This window comes from Gobius niger (assembly GCF_951799975.1).
Source record: "Gobius niger genome assembly, chromosome: 23".
Classification (NCBI taxonomy): Eukaryota; Metazoa; Chordata; class Actinopteri; order Gobiiformes; family Gobiidae; genus Gobius; species Gobius niger.
In genome coordinates, this window is record NC_136874.1 from 12,368,948 (window position 1) to 12,382,922 (window position 13,975).

The 13,975-nt window shown below is 45.9% G+C and overlaps 4 protein-coding genes across 4 annotated transcripts in view; all 4 read right to left on the reverse strand.

Moving 5' to 3' along the window:
• LOC306981813 (major facilitator superfamily domain-containing protein 6-like) overlaps positions 1–13,975 on the reverse strand; it is a 116,834-nt gene that overhangs the window by 99,479 nt on the left and 3,380 nt on the right. The gene's annotated exons all lie outside the window — the stretch shown is intronic.
• On the reverse strand, positions 1,673–7,546 carry bzw1a (basic leucine zipper and W2 domains 1a). The gene is made up of 12 exons (XM_079581591.1): positions 7,424–7,546; positions 4,777–4,850; positions 4,517–4,693; positions 4,349–4,443; positions 4,206–4,271; positions 3,863–3,998; positions 3,684–3,793; positions 3,342–3,512; positions 3,107–3,253; positions 2,781–2,919; positions 2,425–2,547; positions 1,673–2,204 (listed from the first exon to the last, which is right to left on the reverse strand). Exons 1-12 carry the CDS (start codon positions 7,534–7,536, stop codon positions 2,173–2,175), a joined length of 1,383 nt encoding a protein of 460 aa, XP_079437717.1. The 5' UTR covers positions 7,537–7,546; the 3' UTR covers positions 1,673–2,172.
• On the reverse strand, positions 10,392–11,630 carry LOC306982023 (basic helix-loop-helix transcription factor scleraxis). The gene is made up of 2 exons (XM_079581767.1): positions 11,053–11,630; positions 10,392–10,673 (listed from the first exon to the last, which is right to left on the reverse strand). The coding sequence occupies exons 1-2, from the start codon at positions 11,515–11,517 to the stop codon at positions 10,656–10,658; spliced, it is 483 nt and encodes a 160-aa protein (XP_079437893.1). The 5' UTR covers positions 11,518–11,630; the 3' UTR covers positions 10,392–10,655.
• The window catches only part of LOC306981997 (von Willebrand factor D and EGF domain-containing protein), a 28,528-nt gene continuing 28,115 nt past the window's right edge, over positions 13,563–13,975 (reverse strand). The window contains exon 34 of the mRNA XM_079581739.1: positions 13,563–13,743. Within this exon, the coding sequence (XP_079437865.1) occupies positions 13,726–13,743 (18 nt within the window). The 3' untranslated portion in view covers positions 13,563–13,725. The remainder of the gene's footprint in view (positions 13,744–13,975) is intronic.

Genomic DNA, 13,975 nt, shown 5'->3' on the forward strand with positions numbered 1-13,975 from the left:
TCACTTAAAATGTCCTTATTTTTAAAAGAGAAAAAATCTTTCATACATTATTTTTTATTTCACTTAGACAATGAAGTATCTTATTGGGTCACGTGTTTTTCCAACACTTAAATGGATTGATTTTTGACCATTTAGCCCCGTTTGGATTCGTCATATAAACCCTACATTTCCCCACGGGCCCCCAGGACTTGCGCTGTGGCAGTCCGGTCCAGTGAGTGGGCTCACCTCGAGGCTGTGCGCTTGGACTCCATGTTTCCACGTCCTCCGTCCTCATGGAGACTCCAGGATTAGTCTTACGGTCTGAGCGAGACTGTAAACAACTCAGCTCTGTCTGACTGAAGCTACTAAGTCAAAGGTCCATAGTTCCTCACGGTGCGTCACAAATCCACTGTTGTGCAATGTTTACGAGCGTCAGGCGGGGAATAAGAAATACAGATTTGTGCTCACAGCCATGAACTAGCTAAAGATTGGTAGAGCTCAAATCTGGCCATATGACAAACTAAGTATTCGACTCTGCCTGACTGACCATCCTTTACCTGATGTAACTGTTCTGGGGTCGCTGCGGTTCAGTCCAGTATCAGATCAACCTCCTGAATGACCAGGTTGTTCCATCCATGGATTTCTTCTTCCCTGATGGTGCGGGCATATTCCAAGATGGTAATACCAGGATACAGGGGCTCAAGTAGAGAAAGAGTCCAGGTCTTGGGATGTGCTGGAGAAGTCCTTGCTCAGTGATCACACTCGCCCATCATCAACACAAGATTTTGGTGAAAAATGAACGCTGGATTTTTTGACATCGCAGAAACTTACTGAACCAACGCCACAGGGAATGGTGTAATGAAAAGTAAATGTGCTACAATCAAGTATTACAACAATAAGGAGCCGCACACACAGACAAACCCAAGCCTAAGACACTGTGGGCTGAAAGGTCAGGGCCGTCCTCATGAACTGACCAGAGCCATAACTGACTGTTTAACAATATGAGTTAGAGCTTAACCAATACTGCAATACTCCAGGCACATAAAACAATAAGACACGTGAGGAGCAAAAAATATTCACTCAGGCTGTTACATTTACTCAGTACATGATCATTTAAAAAGTATTGTACTTTATATTTCTGCATATTTTTTATCTGGTAAATCGGTGTGAGCAAAGATTCATATCTATAGAAGGTTTTAAGAATCAATTATTAAATAAAACATAACTTCTTAAATTTGGATTGATTTTCTTGAATCTCTTAATGAATTTCGGTGACGGAATTCTTTGGAAATATCGACATTTTCACCTTTACCTGCATATCTTTGATGCAAAAGTTACTTCGTGGAAGGTTTATTTACAACAAAGTGTCTGCACGCCCTCTAGTGCTGTACTAGGGGAACTACACCACAAATAAGTTATATTCACTTCCATTTATTGTGAAAATCCAACTATAACTAATTGCAAAAATAAAAATGGCTCGTGCTGAACCTGAATAAAAGGTCTGATATTTTGTTTGTCACTTTGAACATGTCTTGTCTTCCCTCTTTGAGTCAAACGACAAAGACAGAGCAGAGAAAGGACTCTTGTGCTCTGAATGAGCGAATGAATCAAACACCCTGGGTGTTCGTTATTTAAAAAGTTGAGTAAAAAACAAATAAAAACACCACCTTTTAAACAAGACTTGAAACACAGCACTGACTGAACAACTTTTATTCATAAAAAAGTCAATTGTTTCATTACAGGAAAAAGAAAGTAGAAACCAATAATAATAATAATGCGTTTGCTGGCGAGGAGGTGTTTCTAAAGCGACAGTACAGACTGTGCGGCTTCACTCCACAGTCAGAAAACCATGGAGACTAACGGGCCGAAACATGAGCGGGGCCACAAAACCTTAGGAAAATACTCGTTTGGCAAGACGGCTTCATCTTCCAAATGTGGCTTTTGCCAGCGCTGGCCACCAAAAATCACACGGAATGTTTTAAAACTCTAATGACTGAAGGCAGAACAACAACGAGGGCTACCAAAATAGAGGAACATTTGATTTGTGCCTTCAGCCGCCGCGAGGGGTCTGGGCCCTGCACTGGGGGGGCCCGTTAGGGAACGGGGCGGAGGTAGAAGAGAAATAAAGGTCAGACATTCTACAGCTCCCGCTGAAACTTAAAAACCACTGCGCTCCGCTCGGTGGCACAAGGGTTAGTCTGCCTCCTCCTCCTCAGACTCGGACTCTGGAAAACAGACAGACGTTACAATCACACTCAGTGACATCATCTTTATACCCTCTGACACCCTGAAGAGCAGATACAGTATGTTATCCCAGCCCTATGGATACTAAGGGCCTCATTTATAAAACTGTACTGTGAGATTTGACTATAATAGTGCCTCACATATGGAGAAAACTCTTCATACGTGTCAGAGGGTCAGAGACGCAGCAGATGGACATCTTACCCTCCTCTGCGTTTTTAAGCCACTCCACAAACTTCTTCATCTGCTCCAGGAACACGCTCCTGCCCTTGGTCTGGTGGGACTCAGCGTACCACTTCAGGATGACCTCTTCACTCAGGACGTCAGCTGTGGAAGGAGGCACACACATGAGACGTCTCCAAGTGGTGGATCTTTATTTCCTATAAGTCTTTAACCTACTGTGTCCTTTAAAACTCCTGGTAATCGTAAATGACAGCCACAAAAAGCACAAGTCTGAGCATAAAGCGCTCGAGTCCAAACACACTGAGAGTAAACTGTATTAAATCTTTAAACAAGTCTCTGCAGCACAAAGGGTGAGCATAGAGGCGGCTCGCACTGACCTTTGTAGAGCAGCACCACGATCTTCTGGAAGGCCTTCATGAAGTGGATGTTGTCGTAGCAGTACTCCTGGATCTTGAGCAGCAGGCTGAATTCAGACAGGCCCTGGGAGGTGAACGCTTTCAGCAGAGGGCTGTATTGCTGCAGAACAACAGGCGTCTGGTTAAAGGTCCATACGCAGACATGGAAGAGTGACTGGACTATGCTGCACATGCACATGCTACTCGGAGCGCCCTCCGCTGGCAGCAGGGGGAAATTAGCAGTGGCGGTTCTGGATATAAACGTGCTTTTAAACTCATTGAAATGCTACAAATGTATTAGGACGTACCTTCAAGAGTTTGATGGCTTGTTCTGTGACCAGCTCCTCCTTCTTGTTCCACTCCACGGAGCTCATCACGCTGCTCCAGATCATGCCGATCATGGCCTGCTCTGAGAGGCCGGCCCTTTTCATCTCATCACGCGTGAAGGCGATGATCTGAACACATGGACAAGCAAACATTATGCTCAATGTTCAAAGGTCTTAGACGGCTGGTTAGAGAATGGGAGAAGAAGATGGGCCTCACCTCCTTGATGGGGTCGCCCCGGGCCATCTGCTCCTGGAGCTCTTTCTGCAGCTCCTTGCGGGCACCGATGGACTGCTGGTTGCGGGCGAAGTCAGAGATTTCCTTAAGGCCTGCCTCGTTAAAGTACTTGGAGAAATGCTCACAGCTCCGTTTGTTGGCAGGGAACAGTTCCTGGAAAAAGATTCAACAGAAACAAAGCTGTAAATATCTCTGCAAAGCGGCGATTATTGGCCCTCGACGACCGCTCTGAATTATTCTTTTATCAGGGGGCGCACAGCCATACTCCAGCCCAGACTCTATTTGAAAAGTCAAACCATAATAAGCGTCATCATTAGAGCTCACCATCAGCCGGTTGTCCATGCCCACTTTGCGCAGGCTGACAGCCACAGAGTTGATGTCCTTCTCGTTGATCCAGGACTTGAAGAGTTTGACAGCGAAGGCCGCGGACACACCTGCAGGGGCACAGCGGTCAGTACAGGCCCAGAACATGAACGGGCAGTGATACTAATGACGAGACCGACCCTCTTTGACCAGGTTCTCGTTGAAGAGACTGCTCAGGATGGAGGCGGAGATGCTGCCGTTGGCCAGGAGGATGCCCGCCAGCATGGCCAGCTTGTTGCGCTCGGACTCCGTGAACCCTTTGAGGAAAAGCAGCAACTGCAGAGGGAAGAGATGACAACGGGATCAGCCAGGCCATGAAAAAGTATTTAGATGCAATAATACAAGATATATAACACATTCGTTAAGATATAATGATGGAATGATGGATTATTATGGCTCACACCTCGCAAAAATCCCAAATAAACGACTAGTGTGAAACAAAAACCACAAAGTCCGGCCTTAAAACCCGACCAGCCCCCTCACCTTCTTGATCTCTTCTTCGAACCCCTTCTCCAAGTATTTGTAGCGCCTGATCAGCTTGTTAAAAACCTGCGCAGAAGAAGAAACACGCTCCGTCAGACACACAGCACAGTCAGGCGACGCTCTGGACGGGACCGTTTCCTCACCTGAGCATATGCTTGCATTGTCTCGAGATCTTCTTGTGCCGTGAAAAGGCAGAACTCGGTGCGGGTCATGTCATCAGACAGAGTCCCTCCTGGGGCTGCACACAGAAACAGCAGGTTAAAACATTTAGTCTCCTCTGCGCAGTAAGAACGTCCAGACCCTCCACTCACCCAGCATGCCGCCGGCCACCAGGATGTCGAACAGCGTCTCTGCATACCGCCGGTAGTCGAGCTTGGCGCCAGAGGCATCGAGAAACTTCGCGACTGCTTCCAAATCAGTGCCAGTTTGATTCAAGCCTTGTACAATACTTTCTTGAAACTGAGTAGGGTCAAACCTCTCCTTTTCATCTGCAAAGGGAGAAAAGTTATAGAAAAACACGGTCCAGGGTGTTGGTGTTATGTCCGAGTGTCAGCGCAACGTGACGACGAACCTCTTTTCCTCGTTTTGAAACGCTGGCCTGTTAGCGTTGGCTTTTGCTGCTTTTGATTATTCATAAAAGACACCCTGAAAAAGAAGGCACAGAGTTAGATCAGTGGATTGTAAACTACTGTTAGTATACAGTGTTCATTAGAATGAATAAAGCAGAGTATTGTGTGCTAATGCTACGTTACACTGAAGGCTGTGAGGAACGTTCATGTCACTGATGTCGTGGTTTTGAGAGGGCGCCATTGTGGTCTTTATGTTGTATCTGAACTCGGAGCACTCTGATAATCTCCGAATAGGTATTTTTCATAGTTGGTGGTCGGAACATTTACCAGCTTTCAGGATGTTCTTAATTTACTTACATTTAGCTTAGTTTTGATCAGGATTTAAAGTCTTGTTCTGACACAATTTGCTGAAAAGAAAAGTGTGGAGCGCTTTGGGTGACGCGTCATGTGAAAATAAATATACACGAGACAAAAACACCACCTTCTTTTATTACATTCATTATGTCTTAATAAATTTTAGTTTTTTTGAAAGACACTAGGTAAAAACAAACAAAACACCGAAGTAGTTCCTTGTCCGTCGAAACGCGTAAGATATTTGAACAGTTTTGTTTGTTTTCACCTAGTGTCTTTCAAAAAGAAACCAAAAAACTAAAATTTAAAAACATCACCTGTCGCCATATTGGATATTTCTTTTCTAAAGCAGATAATGTCGAACTGAACCTGAATTGAAGCTACGGAGCTACTGACTTTCCTTTCTTGCTTTTCCTGTCACAGAGAAAATCATCTGGTGACTGAAAGATGTCGCGTAAATGTTTTAAACTGGAAGAGCTGCTGGCCAAAAGAGCTATTTTATTTAATGATGAAATTTCAAACTTTTAGAGTCAGATATTGATCCGTCCCTTCCTGCTTTGAGTCCATGGAGAGCTGATGGAAAGCTGAGTGTCTGTTATCCGCATATAGAGCTGCATCAGCTGAGATACGTCACTTGTAAGAACCGATTGTTACCGCAACATTCAAGATATGTGCTCCACTAAAGATGATCCTTTCCTGTTGTAAAGTGGAAATTACAGCTGCAGTGTGTTCAAGTGCTTTTGTGTCTTAGTAAAGTGAATTAAAAAAAACACACAAATACACGTTAAACACATACATTTACGTGAGAAAGTCGTCTACAAACTGCTGAGCTACTGCTTCTCTCAAAAAATATACATATTTTTAGAAGATAAGTTTGGAAAAAGACGCTTTTAAAACAGAGTAACTAAACAGCAAAAAGCATTATGTCGGTTTCACAAAAATCAGGTAAAAAACTTAAAAACGTATCACAGCTGCTCTGTGTTGTGTTATAAGGTCAAAGGTTATCTCATCTCTGACACTTGGGCTTCAAATTAACGCTGCCTTCATGTTCTCTGGTAAAGATGATCCAGTTGTGAAGTGGAAAGTGCGAGTGCATTGTGTTCAAGTGCTTTTGTGTCATTGCATCAAGTAATTGTTAAAAAAAACCCGATACACTACAAACCAGTGTAAATTTCGTCGACTAAAATATTTAGTCTTAATTTTAGTCAAAGTGATATTTTTGACGACTATAATTGGACTAAAACTAAATGAAAAGTTTCTCATGAGACTAAAACTATGACTAAAATGTCCAGATATTTGAGTCGACTAAAATCAGACTAAATAAAAATGAAAAGGAGAGACTAAAATCATCCAAACTTCTATTGACCGTCTGAAAGAGCCTCAGATCATTTAAATTCTCTGCCAAAGGATCAGCTCTGAGCTTTGTTCATGTGAGAGCAGCTCCATGAAGCAGAGGAACAAGATTAAATATGATTATCATGAATATTATCAATGCAAAGTCCACTAAATTCGTCTTAAATTTAGTCGACTAAATTTACTTGCAATTTTAGTCGACTAAAACTAGACTAAAATCGAATTACATTTTCGTCAAAAGACTAAAACTAAATTAAAATATGTTGTCAAAATTAACACTGCTACAAACTAAAAAAAAATCCCGTGAGAAAGTCGTCTACAAACTGCAAACTACTGTTACATTTTATCTGACTTGATCGGATAAAAAAAAAAATCGCTACGAAATGATCTCCCAGTTTCGACATACGACATGACCTGGCGTTCATGTGCAATGTTCTACCCGTCAAGTGGCCTTTACCATAAACACGAGACTACATGAGGGCAGCATCCCCCAGGACACTGAGGGCAGCCTGGGGACATGGCCTGGACAGAGCTTTGTCCAAACGCCGGCAGGATGTCACGGTAAAGGCAGGAGTTAGCAGCGACTAGCCCCGGCCTTCCCATGCGCCTGGTGCGTGCCAGGGCTGTCACCGAGGCCCTGCTGCGATCTGACTCTCACCCCTCCCAGTCAACATGTGGCAAGTTCAAGAATCATCAACACACACCAGGTTGTACATGTAAAAACACGCCCATCACAGCACGCGACCTGCGATTCCAACTTCATCCATGTTAAAAATCATCTCACTAGCCGCGCGAAGCTAACAGGCTACATACGCGACTCCGCATCTCGGTGAGAAAAGCGGGTGATACGTGTTTCTGAAGGGGGGGTTTAAAGTCCCTGCCGAGGCGTTGACTGAGAGTGTGTGTCGCTTACAAGAGGACAGGTGTAAGAGAGTGCATACTGACCGAAATGAAGCAGATAAACCGTCTGTGAGGCAGAGAGTTGAGGAGAGTGGAGTGGTCAGAGCGACAGCTAAACACAAAAGACCTTCAGAGGAGGCCCGCTGCGCATGCGCCATTTCACAGGCACTTCCTGTTCCGTTGAGAGTGACGCTGCGGAGCCGGAGGCAGCGCATCCAGGACAGTCTCTTCAGAGTTTAGACAGTTTTTTTATTTTTTATTTTATAACGGAGCGCATTTCTCCGGTTTGGCTTTACCTAAATCTAAAAGCTTCTTGAAAAAAGTGTAAAAAAACAAAAAAAATAAAATAAAAATGCGCTAAAATTTTGGGATGGAAAAGCGACGAGTGCGACAAACAAACACGTGCCCCCAAAAAAAGCGATGAGAAAGTGAGAAAAATGTGTGACGAAAACGCAACCAAAAATATTTAATTCCTCTTAATATTTGTATTTTATTTTATTTTATTTTACTCCTCTCATATTTTTGTTTTGAGTGTTGTTGTTTTTCTTTTAATGACAGATCTTCCTCTGGTAAAATGTAGTATATCCCTGGCACTACTTCCTCTTTGTTGTTACTAATAGTATGTTAATAAAAATAAAATAAAAATAAAAATAAAAACGCAACCAAAAAGGCAATAAAGAGCAACAGAAAAGTGACATAAATGTGACGAAAGGGCGACAAAAAAAGCAACAAAAACATGACCAAAAAGCAACAAAAATGTAATGAAAAAAAAAGATCTTATTCCGCCCCGCCCACTTTTGCCTTGTCTCGGCACTTCCGTTGTATTGACACTTCCGGTAGAGCGTGAAGCCCGTTCATTTAAATGGAGAACGAGTGAAACATCGGATGTTTAATAGATTGACTTATGTCCAATGTTCATTTGTACCAACAAGTCAACACAGCACGTTTCTCTGTTCAGCGCGAGCAGCGACAGACAGGGGAAGAAACAGGGGCGGAGCTGACACAGGGAGCAGAGGGGCTGGGGCCCCACTGGAAAACACAGGATTTTGACAATACATAAAATAAATAAATAGAATAATAAAAGTAGTCTTACAGGAGCTATAAAAATAAATTATGCTATAGGCTAATACAATTTGATCTCTTTTTTTGTTCAAAATCATAATGTAGTTTTGATTTTTACCACTGTAGTAAGGCTGATGTAAACAAAATATCTAAAATATACCAGATTGCAAGAAAGTGTGTCTGATTAAGTGCACATTTCCTGGGGAGGAGGACCCTGTTATACTTTACCTGCTACACACAACATTCAGGGAGTATCTCAAACAAGAGCACACCTAGAAAAATGTGAAATGGTTTAAAGCAACCGTGGTTACATGAAATGTGCAAAGTGAAGTTGTGGCATTGGTATTTTATTGTACAAAAATACATTCTCTGTCGCAGCAGCTGGAGGTGTGCAAAGTGAAAGGTCCAGTCGTTGCGGAGGAGGAGGCGTTCAGGCCGCGGTGAGGTAGTGTCCGGGGGTCTTCAGTTTAAAAGCCTTCCCTTCAGCGGGCGCCTCAGAGCCACCGAAGACGGCACAGGGCGAAAGGGGGAGCAGGGAGAGACATTCAGCAAATTGTCAGAGCCGAGACTCAAAGTGCAGCAGCCAGAACCGCCAGACCAGTGGTTCTCAACTGGTGGGTTGGCTTTATGGGTTTATCACAACAACAGTTTTCTTTTTTTTTTTACATGATTCAAAAGCCTATATGTGAGGGGAGACACTGCAGACAAAACTCTTTTTTTTTTCTTCTACATTATCAGGTTTTGGGCCCATTTGGTCTCTTAAAGCAGTACTAAGTAACTTGTTTACCTTAATAAATCCTTTACAAGTGTTAATGGTTTGATTGGGGGGTCTTTCATCTCCCCCTGGTGTCTCTGGCCAGAAAACCACTATTGCAACTTTGTCTGCACCGGGTCAGACTCACCAATACACACTAATGGAATCACGAAGAAGAAGCTAACAGGCTCACGGGCAAAGCTAACTGCGGACTAGTGATACTTAAAGTAAAAAAAAAGAAGATCTCCATTGTGTAATTGGATAATAATAATCCCTCTCTCCCTTTGTCTTTTCTGTCAGCGTAATATTTACTTTAACAGACAATTAATGAGCAAAAAAACACAACATGCTACGACACCTGCAGTGGCGCTTGTGGCCTCTAGGGGCATGAGTTACTTAGTACTGCTTTAAAATATAAACTTTGACAACAAAGATACCAGTACCTAATCTTACCCAATAACGTATTCACACGAGCGTCCGCAATGTCGTCACGTCCGGGGGCTGTGGTAGTCAATATAATGTTTTAAATAAATAATAATAGTCCTGGTAGGCAAAAACAATGTTCACAAAAAGTAAATAAAAATAAAACGGATTGGTAATCTTATAAAACAGCGCTAGAGGCCTGCATGTAACAGCTGTTGCCTATTATTCACCAAATTTCTCTCACATTGGGGTGATGATATCTCCACATGCAGCACCTACAGACTCTAAACTCTGACTTACCCATATTTTGAAGGTGTTTTATTCTGAAGGATTTTTGAATATCTAATCCCTGACTTAATTACTCTTTCCATTATTTAGATTTCATCGTTGGAAATATCGTCAATTTTCCATCTTTTGTTTCCAAACACACTCTCATTCATCCTGTGGCTAAAGCAGAGGCTGATCGCGCCTATACTGGTCTGGTCTGTTATGTGTCGGTGAACCAAAGAGGAATTTCTTCTTGGTAGAAAACTAAAAATTGAAATATTGTATTGCTGTGTTCCATGGGACACTGAACCACTGTCCACTCCAGTCACATGTTCAGTCATGTGACTCACAAACCCACAGGTCGGAGCCACACCCAACCCCTGGTACTATGAAGCGGCCCACTTGACCTTCTCACTAATGTCATTCGGCTCCTGTTCCCATCTGAAGCCACATCAACCGTTGGGCCGGGATTCTCCACCCCGTCCCGTGCGGAGCTTTGGTGGGAGCAGTCTGGCATTGTAAACTGGAACACCGGTATTTCCTGAGAGGATCCTGAGCCTGGGCCTCCTCTGATGCTCAGCTCCGTTTGACTGAAGGGACAGTCTGTGGCCGGGCCCGGGTCTAACGGGGGCGCGCTGACAGAAATAGCTCCGTCAGGTGCAGCTTTAAGGTGCCTGGTTACAGCGAACCAAAACATATAGGTGCAGAGTCCACAAGACCCACTGTGCTCTGAGTCTTTAACGAAAATAAAAGAGTTTGGGGAGCAGCTCGTCACGCGGAGTCTCGGAGCTGTGGACAAACACATCGTCACTACTCCGACCACACCGGCGCCTGACACCTGGGGCACACATCTCGCGGGCGTCATTGCGGGAGATTTGGAGTGGCCATACTGACTGTGCATTTCAAAAATCAGAATCAATCCTATTCTTTGGAGCATGCGTCAAGTGTTGAGTGCTGGTCCATTGAAAAGAAAATGAGCTTTTATTGTTGTGATTGTGCAGATACCTTCAGTGCAATGTCTCCATGCAGTGTAATGTTTGAAGTATTCCATGGTGGGCTATGGTTCTTTTTACTTTTAAAACCCTGGGGTAACAGGTTCTCACACGTAAACGTATGGATGAGATGTGTGGCCCAGGCCGGAGCCTCATTTCCCACATGAGTTACTGACCAGTTTCCGCTGGTTGCTGAGGCAGAAGGTGCAGATGGCCCGCGGGGGCGCAGCGCTGCGGTGCGTCCCGCCCCGCGCAGGGCTCAGCAGGCTCTGGTAGCGCAGACAGGGCTGCCCGTCGCGGCAGTCCTCCCCCAGCAGCAGCACGTTGGCCAGGTGAGAGATGTAACTGGACGCCAGGCGCAGCGTCTCGATCTTGGAGAGCTTTCTGTCCACGGGCTCGGTGGGGATGAGCGTGCGCAGGGCGGTGAAGGCGGTGTTCACACTGTGCGTCCTGTCCCGTTCCCGCGCGTTCGCCGCCTGCCTCTGTTTGTTGACGCTCCTGCCGCCTCCGCTGCGTCTCCGCCTGTGTGGACCGTCGGTGGGCTCGACCCCGAGGTCCCTGCGAGGAGACCCCGCGCTGGACTTCCCGTCCGAGCCGTCACTGCTCGGCTCCAGCTCCGGGTCCGAGCAGGTGGACTTCATCCCGCTTCTCTCGCTCTGCAGGTCCCGCTCTGAGCCCGGCTGCCGCACATCACTTTATCCGCAGCTCCAAAATAGGAGCAGGGCGAGCACAGCTGCTGCCGATCCGGTGACCGAAGAGCGGCCGGCCCCCGAGCGTGCGCATACCAGACGTGAGGACCAGAGCGGGCAGAGGGAGCAGGCCGGGGCGAGGGGGGCAGAGAGGGGGAGGGCAGAAAGAGGAAGGAAGGGCAAGGGCAGAGTGGAGGGAGGGGAGACAGAGGGGTACAGCAGTTCACGATATCAGGCCCGACCTTTGACCCAACAGCCGTAACAAGTGTCCAGGCTGTAACTCTGCTCAGGCTCCTATAGTTCCATACGCACTTCCATAGGTCGCCTCAGTGTAGATGTTCTTAGCAGGTGAGACGGGGACAGACGAGAGGAGGCCTGAGCTGTTCTGCAATCATAATCCTGTTACTTTACTCCAGTACATAAAAAGTTATGTAACGGCAACTGCAGTTACTACCACGAATAATAAAGTTTTATTACAAAACAAAATAATTACACCAAGTGTGTACATTATACAGATATGTCTTATGTACAGGGTATTTGTGACAACTCCATAAATATTTATAATAGTCTCGTATTAGTCTGCAGCACTTTGTGTAGAGTCAAAGAGAGGAAGAGGAGCAGAGGGGCAGATGGAGAAGAGGAGGAAGATGAGAGGGGCAGCTAGAGCAGAGGAGGAAGAGGAGAGAGGTAGATGGAGAAGAGGAGAGGGGCAGATGGAGAAAAGGAGGAAGAGGAGAGGGGGAGATGGAGAAGAGGAGGAAGAGGAGAGGGGGAGATGGAGAAGAGGAGAGGGGGAGATGGAGCAGAGGTGGAAGAGGAGAGGGGGAGATGGAGAAGAGGAGAGGGGCAGATGGAGCAGAGGTGGAAGAGAGGGGCAGATGGAGAAGAGGAGGAAGAGGAGAGGGGCAGATGGAGAAGAGGAGAGGGGCAGATGGAGCAGAGGTGGAAGAGGAGAGGGGCAGATGGAGAAGAGGAGGAAGAGGAGAGGGGGAGATGGAGAAGAGGAGGAAGAGGAGAGGGGGAGATGGAGCAGAGGGGGAAGAGGTGAGGGGCAGCTAGAGCAGAGGAGGAAGAGGAGAGGGGCAGATGGAGAAGAGGAGAGGGGGAGATGGAGAAGAGGAGGGGCAGCTGGAGCAGAGGAGGAAGAGGAGAGGGGCAGATGGAGAAGAGGAGAGGGGGAGATGGAGAAGAGGAGGGGCAGCTGGAGCAGAGGAGGAAGAGGAGAGGGGCAGCTGGAGCAGAGGAGGAAGAGGTGAGGGGTAGATGGAGAAGAGGAGGAAGAGGTGAGGGGTAGATGGAGAAGAGGAGAGGGGTAGATGGAGAAGAGGAGAGGGGGAGATGGAGAAGAGGAGGAAGAGGAGAGGGGTAGATGGAGAAGAGGAGAGGGGTAGATGGAGAAGAGGAGAGGGGGAGATGGAGAAGAGGAGAGGGGTAGATGGAGAAGAGGAGAGGGGGAGATGGAGAAGAGGAGAGGGGGAGATGGAGAAGAAGAGGAAGAGGAGAGGGGTAGATGGAGAAGAGGAGAGGGGGAGATGGAGAAGAAGAGGAAGAGGAGAGGGGTAGATGGAGAAGAGGAGGAAGAGGAGAGGGGCAGATGGAGCAGAGGCCAGTTTCAGCCCATGAGTTACGAAAAAGCAGCACCAGTCCATTAGTGACAGACTTCAGTAGTTCGATCTGCAGGGGCCACCGCTGAACTACAGGGGGCGCTGCAATGCTAAAACAGAACAGTTACACTCTTTTCCGTAAAGTATAACTGCCTTTCTCCACTGGGACGCCATTTTAAATAACATGAAGAAAGAGAAAACAGTGAAAGTAGCCAGAGGTTTAGGCGTTTTAAAGCTGGTGAAAGTGTCTGAGGCTGTGTCTGAATGTCCACACTAGGCCCTGTCTGTCAATAATCCACCTTTAAACAGCAAACATTCAATTTTAGTCCTAGATGTGGACATTCGGACACAGCCTGAATCAGCATCATTCCTAAAGTGTTCCCTGACTCACTTCACCGTCGTACAAAGCAGTAGTAACGTCAGAAAATGTGTAGTGCAGCCTTAAATAAATATTTTTTGACGCAGATATTGTTGCCTTCTTGTCCCAGCTGGAGCTCTGGTGCAGACGTCCTTGGTTCCTCTGGTGCACTGTGGGTCCAACAGCGCCCTCTGATGGTCAGCCGTGGGAGGAGAGCTGGGACAGGAAACAAACAAACATCACACTTTGTCCCGAAATATAATTTGTTTTCGTTTTTTTCAATAGCTGTCTCATTCAAAAGCTGGACATGAACAGCCAACCATCTGTCCATCTAACAATGTCAGATCTTCTGCATATCTCACTGTAGCTGGAGTCTGTTCATATCAGAGAGAAAAACACATGTTCTGCACATTTGAAAGTCTGGACCAGGGACTTTATGCTCTGCTTT

What these genes read in the sequence shown, in the direction of transcription:
- bzw1a (XM_079581591.1), bottom strand. Translation starts at nt 7,536, where the DNA reads ATGGCGCATGCGCAGCGGGCCTCCTCTGAAGGTCTTTTGTGTTTAGCT. An exon ending in GGTTTATCTGCTTCATTTCG is followed by an intron (nt 4,851 to 7,423) that starts GTCAGTATGCAC and finishes CTTCTTTTTCAG; the next exon opens with GGTGTCTTTTATGAATAATC. An exon ending in TCGAAGAAGAGATCAAGAAG is followed by an intron (nt 3,999 to 4,205) that starts GTGAGGGGGCTG and finishes TTCCCTCTGCAG; the next exon opens with TTGCTGCTTTTCCTCAAAGG.
- LOC306982023 (XM_079581767.1), bottom strand. Translation starts at nt 11,517, where the DNA reads ATGAAGTCCACCTGCTCGGACCCGGAGCTGGAGCCGAGCAGTGACGGC.